We start from the raw sequence: 7,996 nt of genomic DNA on the forward strand, positions 1-7,996 counted from the left end.
CAGAGTTCCAGCTAAACTTTCATGACTCAGGCTCAAAGGTATCTGTTACTCAAGGTACTCACTACACACACACACACACACACACACACACACACGGTTAGACGGAAGGGAATATCCTGACGAGTTACATCAGCGGAGTTAACAACTGATCATTTAGAAAGCTGTGTGTGTGTGTGTGTGTGTGTGTGTGTGTGTGTTTTATCTGTTGGCTCGAACACATTAGAAATTCTGCTTCACTTCTTTACTTTTTCTCACTCCTCTCACACATTTTTTGGAGCAAAGTCCAGCTTCTGTATGAAATCTGGAGCAAAGGTGAGGCGAAGACCAGAGGTGAAAAACATTGTCATCGAGTCTTTAAGGTCGTAGTCATAAATAGTGTGTAATCATCTGCTGTAAAAGCCAAGCTCAGCAAGTTAAAGTGCTGATTTTTACAGGTTTAAAAGAATCCATAATTAGGGCTGAGGCAAACACTGATACAGTAATCAGATCCGTCTTCGTTATACGCTATAAAGGCAAAAGTTTGTGCACCCCTGACCATCACACTTGTGCATTCTTAATGAACATCCCGTTCCAGATTTATTCCCCTGCTCTTATATAGAGCTCTGCTTTTCCTAGCTGTGGGGATTAGTCATCCTTCAGCTACAAGAGCATTAGTGAGATCAGACTCTGATGTCTGGATGTTGAGGAGACTCCAGTTCATGTCAGTGGAGAGTCAAGGCTCTGTGCAGGGATGCTCAAGATCTTCATTATTGCTTCATAGAGCTAAGGGGTTTTATACACGGATGCATTGTCATGCTGGAGCAGTGTTTCGAGTTCCATACACTGATCAGGCATAACATTATGACCACCTACCTACAACAGCCCTGGCCTGTCGTTCACTGTGTATTCTGACACCTTTCTATCAGAACCTGCATTAAATTGATTCTTCAGCAGTCTGTGCAACAGTAGCTCGTCTGTTGGATCGGATCACACGAACCAGCCTTCTAATCGCTCCCCACGTCCATCAGTGAGCATCGGCCGCCCATGACCCTGTCTCCGCTTCACCACTGTTCCTTCCTTGGACCACTTTTCATAGATACTGACCACTGCAGACCGGGAACACCTCCACAAGAGCTGCAGTTTTGGAGATGCTCTGATCCAGTGGTCTAGCCATCACAATTTGGCCCTTCATCAAACTCAAAGCTCAAATCCTTACACTTGTCCATTTTTCCTGCTTCTAACAAAAAACAAAAAAGACAAAATGTTCACTTGCTGCCTAATATATCCCACCCACTAACAGGTGCCATGATGAGGAGATTATTCACTTCACTTGCCAGTGCTCATAATGTTATGCCTGGTCAGTGTAGTTCTAGCGAAGGGAAATTTCTAGCTTTACAGCATACATAGAGATTCTATACAGTGGTAACAGTGTGTGATGGTCATGGGTGCACAAACTTTTATCCATGTAGTGTATCGTCCACTGTTTTTTACTTTACAACCCTGATATTTTGTTTTTTCTTCCCCCTTCAGGATGTGATTGTGGGGTTCCTCTACAGCCTGCTCATCCTGGTGGTGTTCTATCCAGCTCTGGATGCCCTTGACACCTTCACCCTGTCTTCCAGATACGCTCCCATTCTCGTCGTCTCTTTCCACGCCTTGCTGGGGCTTTTCTCCTTCACCCTGGACACGTGGAGCACATCCAGAGGCGACACCGCTCAAATCCTGGGTACGGGTGCGGGCATCGCCGTGTCGTCCCACCTCAACTACCAGCTGGCTCTGATCCGCGACCCTCCCGCCTCCATGCTGCCTTTGCAGGCTCCGCCTCTCAGCCTGGGCCTCCTCGGGTGGAGCTTGCTGCGTTTTATCCTGGGCGTGTTGATGCTGATCGTCACGAGGGCGGTGATGAAGGCTCTCACCATCCCCCTGGTGTGCCGCGCGGTCGGGATCCCCAGCGGGGACGTACGCAAAGCCAGGCAGAACATGCAGGTGGAGCTCCCGTACCGGTACATCGTTTACTGGACCATTGGCTTCAGCGCTTTCTTCCTCGTACCCTTCGTTTTCAGCTGCATCGGCTTGTACTGAACGGTCGACCGAGCTGAGCTGCAGTTCATCCGAGACCAAAATTCGATCGTAACCTGCACTGCCCAAAGCTTCCCATCCACACAGCACACCGTTAGAGCTAATCCGTTCATTTTTCCGAAACTAGCTTCCATAAAAGAATAACACAAAGGGTTAGTTGCACTTCTTGGATTTTTGCAGAAGAATAAGGCACATATTTTCTACGACTGAGTTCGAAACCCTGTGTGACTGAAAATTCTCGGACTTCTCACTTCCTCACGGCACCTTGGACACTTGAATTGGAAAAGAAGATCCCTTTATTTGGGATCGAGGACTTTTTTTATTTCTTCGACTGAAATATTTCTACAACTGACTGAACTTCGGAAGACCTCAGTAGCCTTCAGTTAACTTACCCTGACCAGAGGAGAGAGAGAGAGAGAGAGAGAGAGAGAACTGGGGATGACCTCGGAGCTGGACGTTGTTGTGTTCAAACCCGTGTCCACTGTGAGGTTTTGGGTTTTTTTTTTAATGCAGCCTTTTAGAAGAGCAATTCCAGACACTTTCTGACACACAGATAATTCAGGGTTGGTCTCTGCACACACACAGATAAACATTCCCTTTACGTATTAATATGAACAGAAAGCTCTTGTTCTATAAAAGCAGAACAAACGTTGGGAGAAAGCCAGCACGTTATTCCCACTCAGTTCTGCTTTCTAATTCCTCCTGAAAGCGGCCAGTTACCATCACATGGCTCGTTGCCCAGGCTTTCTTCACGTTTGTTACGTAATTTCAGTCACGCCGTCGCATTTAGACAATCAGCTCTGACCACGCCGCGGTCGTTTTCCCCGTGACCCGCCTTTCTCTTTGTCTACGTCAGGTTGTTTCTTTTGTTTTGAAATGATTGTGCTCTGAAAGAGGAGACACTCGATCGTAAAATCGACATCTACTGTGTGTGATCTCAGAGAAGTCTGCTGTTTCAGACCGTGTGTGTTTGTGGTACTGTTTCTTTTTGTTTGTTTGTTTTTTTTTAAAGAAATGCACTGTTTCCCAGAATGCACTGCTTTTACACGTGCTCGTGTCCGTGGGCTCTGCGTTGTCGACAAGCTTGTGTTTTATTTCTGTGTGTGTGTGTGTTTGCTGCGTCCTGCATTCACACTAGCAGGAGATACGAGGTGTCTAGAACCCCGGTGTGGTTTGTGGGCGTGGCCTCTGATGCTTTTAGAATAGCCGAAGCATGTTACTGTGGTTTAAAATGGGTGTGTTTTAAAAAAGTAAAAGTGATTTAGTTTATAGATTTGAGTGCCAGATGTGCTTCAGTGGGCGATTTGGGATTTTAATCAGAAGGCCGCCAGTTTGAACCGAGCCGCTGTTGGTTCTCTGAGCGTTAGCGTGCTTGCTAAATTTTAAGTTGGGTAAAACCTTAAAGAATGAGCTGGAGGACGTGTTGAAGCCAGAATTATGGATCTGTTGCTCCCGAGTAGAACTGGAACATTCACTTGTTGTTATTGATTGCTAATGTGAACGCAGGATTATTTGTGTGTGTGTGTATGTGTGTGTTCAAGTGTGTGTCCACTGTAAAGAAAGACTGAAGGATCACATCGGCTCTAAGCTCAAGCCAGTTGTTTTGGACGTAATCGGGATCTCTTTAGCAGGATTTTGGGAAAATAAAAAAACATTTCAGGTGTGAGTGAGAATAAAAACTAACGATATGTCCTTTACGCAATATTCAGTGTAAAGTCTAATTTCCCCCTGACCATTCCGGTGTCCAGCACATCTTTAATTGGATTCTGATGTCTGAGGACTGTTATAAATTGTCTTTATCACATACACATCATTTATCACATATACATTACTGCACAGGCAAATGCTTTCTTCACATATCCTGTCCTTGGGGGTTGGGGTCAGACCACAGGGTCAGCCATGATGCAGCACCTCTGGAGCAGGGTGGGTCCAACGATGGAAGTGTTAGCAGTGCTGGGGCTTGAACCCTGATCTTCTGGTCAACGACCCAGAGCCTTAACCACTTGAGCTTCACGTCATTACCGTAGTGTTGCACTTTAACTGTTGTGTGCTACTGAAATGAATCCTACAGCTGAGCGTTAATACTCGTCTATGCAGAATTTTAAAACGCCACTATGCAGACAGGAAATCAGGACCGAGGAGCCTTCAGAACGCTTCCTGTTTGGAAATTACGGAGATATATATATGAGACACACCTCAGCTATAATACCACACCCAATACATACATACGCTATATTGCCAAACGTTTTGGGACGACATGCACATGAATGTAATATATAGTTGTCCCGCTCTTTGCAGCTATAACAGCTTCAACTCTTCTGGGAAGGCTTTCCACCAGGTTTAGGAGTGTGTTTATAGGAATTTTTGACCGTTCCTCTAGAAGAAGCGCATTTTCGAGGTTGGACAAGAAGGTCTGGCTTGCAGTCTCCACTCTCATTCATCCCAAAGGTGTTCTATGGGGTTAAGGTCAGGAAAGGCAGGCCAGTCAAGTTCATCCACACCAAACTCACTCATCCATGTCTTTATGGACCTTGCTTTGGACACTGGTGTGCAGTCATGTTGGAACAGGAAGGGGTCATCCCCAAACTGTTCCCACAAAGTGTCCAAAATGTCTTGGGTTACGTTACCTACGTAGGTTCAGACTTAAAGGCATAAACACCACGATATACGAATAAGAGAATATCTACTGAATACAGGATCCTGAAATCTTCACAGACATTCACCAAGACGACTCGATGGGTCAAGATATGGTGTGTGTGTGTGTGTGTGTGTATGTGTCTGTGGATCTGATTCACCCTCAAGTTGTCTTTTCTGCTTCCTCTCCTTTAGCAGATGTGTGTGTGTTTAATAAAACAGCAGGGATGAATGCGATGCACTTCTTTTTATGTAGCCGAGCTTCCATCCCGTTGACTAGCGTGTTTGGGATAGAATAGCGCCCCCTACTGTGCACTCGAATCCCCACACTGTCTGGATTTAACACAGTGATAAAGTCATGAAGTATTGAGAGAGCTTCCTGGGGGCCTGAATGTTTTCATGTTTGTTTGTTTGTTGTTTATTTTATCTGATTAATTGTTTGTCTTTTACTCAATCAGAATGTTAACACACATGCAAAAAAAAATGTATTGACTGTTTTTGCAAATTGCAAAAGGAAAAAAAAAAGCAATGCCATAACCAAACATCTGCCTTTTGTCGTTTATTCTCTCTCTGCGCTGGAATAAATCCATCCATCCATTGTCTATACCCGCTTTATTCCTAATTAGGGTCAAGGGGATCTGCTGGAGCCTATCCCAGCACACATTGGGTGAAAGGCAGGGGTACACCCTGGACAGGTCACCAGTCCATCACAGGGCCACACATATAGACAGACAACCACACACACTCACACTCACTCCTATGGGCAATTTAGAATGACCAATCAACCTAATGTACATGTTTTTGGGCTGTAGGAGGAAACCAGAGTACACGGAGTAAACCCACGCAGGCACGGGGAGAACATGCAAACTCCACACAGAAAGGCTCCTCTCTGTTCGGACCCGGGACCATCTTGCTGTGAGGCAACAGTGCTAGCTTTACAGAACATAAGAAACAAAAAACACAGTGCAAAAAGCCTAACCTAGATGTTAAGACAAAATCATCCCTAGTGAGCAAGACTAGGGCGACTGTGGAGACGAAAAACTCCCTTAGACGATATGAGGAAGAAACCTTGAGAGGAACCAGACTCCAAAGGGAACCTCATCCTCATTTGGGTGACACCGGAGAGTGTGATTATAAATTATTCTAAACACCGGAGAGTGTGATCACGAACAATGTACTTTCTGCAGTTACGAACAGTCAGTTGTGTGATGCAGATAAAGCATATGTAGAATTTTATGTGTGTATTAATTAGGAGGTTGTTGTCGTCCTCAAAGTCCACATAGGGTCGGCATCATTGCTTTGATATACCCAAATCCTCACAAAGCAGAACCCAGGTGGAGCTGATCCATCTCTGGATGCCTCAGGATCCTCACAGGGTTGGACTCTGACTACTGGAGCTGAAATATGAATATGAAAACACTATACCCCCTTTTATAGACTTTGATATTCTGGAAACTACCAGAAGTCCGGAGTTTTGTGATCTTAAGGAGCATGGTGGATTGTAACATGTCAGAAGACTGGTTAGATACATGGGAGCAGGAGCATTTAGAGCCTTGTACGTAAGTAAGTAACAAGACAAAGGACCCTTATAGAAAGACAGGGCTTATAAATTGTTTCCTGCATAAAGTGCTTAAAAATGAAAATATACACAGAAGATGCGAATACGTGCAGTTTTCTTGCACGTTATACATCATTATCTCTTATACCTTTAAATTTATAGTTTTTAGTATTTTCTTGTTATATTTTATTGTATTATATTTTATTTGTTATATTTTTTTTATATATTTTGTACCCTCAATTTCTAGTATTTAGTATTTTTTTGTTATATTTTATTTTATTATATTTTATTTGTTATATTTTTTGTATTATATTTTTTACCCTTAAATTCTAGTATTTTGTATTTTGTGGTATATTTCTATTTTATTTTTTTATTTATTACCTCATTACCTGTGCTTGTGGATACTGCTGGAAGTTGTAAATTTTCCACTGGGATGAGTAAAGTATCTGTCTGTCTGTCTGTCTGTCTGTCTATCTATCTATCTGACCACGCTGATGTAAACGGATTTGAATGGTCTGACGTGACACTTGGGTGCCTCTCACCTCCCTTAAATGTGCCTGGAGTTGAGTGGCATTCATCATCCGGTTCTGCAGGGCACTGTTCACAATGAATGAATGGTGAGGTACTGTTGATCAATTGTTAGGTGTGGTCTTGGTCTCATGATGTCAGAATGTGAACAGCATGATGAAGAGGACTGTTTAAATACCAATTCTAAATGAACCAGAAAATTTATTGGTCGATTCATGGATCAAACACCAGTTGTGAATTTTGCCGTTAAGCACCTTGTTAGAGAACTGCAAGTTATGCTAAAAGTACTGAAACACTGAACAGTTGGACATGTGCATTCAAAAGTGTCGAGAAGGTCAAATTAAGTTCACCTGTAAAGGTTATAGTGCATTTTAGGTGCATCCTGAAATTTCACCCGGAAGCCCAATATCCTTAACTTTTTGTGAGTAGTGTATATATACAGTTGCAAGAAAAAGTATGTGAACCCTTTGGGATTACTTGGATTTCTGCATAAATTGGTCATAAAATGTGTTCTGATCTTCATCCAAGTCACAACAATAGAAAAGCACAGTCTGCTTAAACTAATAACACACAAACATTATATGATTTCATGTTTTTATTGAACACAACATGTAAACATTCACAGTGCAGGGTGGAAAAAGTATGTGAACCCCTAGGCTAATGACTTCTCCAAGAGCTAAGCCAACCTGGAGTCCAAACAATGTGATGAGATTGGATGTGTTGGTTAAAGCTGCCCTGCCCTATAAAAAACACACACCAGTTTTGAGTTTGCTGTTCTCAAGAAGCATTGCCTGATGTGAACCATGCATCGACCTATGATCAAGAATTGTTGACTTGCATGAAGCTGGAAAGGGTTACAAAAGTATCTCTAAAAGCCTTGATGTCCATGTGTCCATGGTAAGACAGACCATCTACAAATGGAGAAAGTTCAGCACTGTTGCTACTCTCCCTAGGCATGGTCGTCCTGTAAAGATGACTGCAGGAGCACAGCACAGAATGCTCAATGAGGTGAAGAAGAATCTTAGAGTGTCAGCTAAAGACTTACAGAAATCTCTGGCACATGCTAACATTTTTGTTGACAAATCTACAATAAGTAAAATATTAAACAAGAATGGAGTTCATGGGAGGACACCACAGAGGAAGCCACTGCTGTCCAAAAAAAAACATTGCAGTGCGTTTGAAATTTGCAAAAGAGCACCTGGATGTTCCACAGCACTA

General features: G+C 43.2%; 1 protein-coding gene across 2 annotated transcripts in view; it reads left to right on the forward strand.

Annotated features, from left to right (window-relative positions):
• sgpp1b (sphingosine-1-phosphate phosphatase 1b) overlaps window positions 1-6,410 on the forward strand; it is a 15,920-nt gene extending 9,510 nt beyond the window's left edge. Inside the window, exon 2 of one of the 2 annotated variants that reach the window (XM_058383922.1) lies at window positions 1,510-6,410. In XM_058383922.1, the coding sequence (XP_058239905.1) occupies window positions 1,510-2,061 (552 nt within the window). In that variant the 3' untranslated portion in view covers window positions 2,062-6,410. The remainder of the gene's footprint in view (window positions 1-1,509) is intronic. The other variant, XM_058383914.1, reaches the window with a different exon arrangement.
• Window positions 6,411-7,996: the final 1,586 nt, after the last annotated feature.

The sequence above is a fragment of the Hemibagrus wyckioides genome, linkage group LG03 (assembly GCF_019097595.1).
Source record: "Hemibagrus wyckioides isolate EC202008001 linkage group LG03, SWU_Hwy_1.0, whole genome shotgun sequence".
In the NCBI taxonomy this organism is placed as follows: domain Eukaryota; kingdom Metazoa; phylum Chordata; class Actinopteri; order Siluriformes; family Bagridae; genus Hemibagrus; species Hemibagrus wyckioides.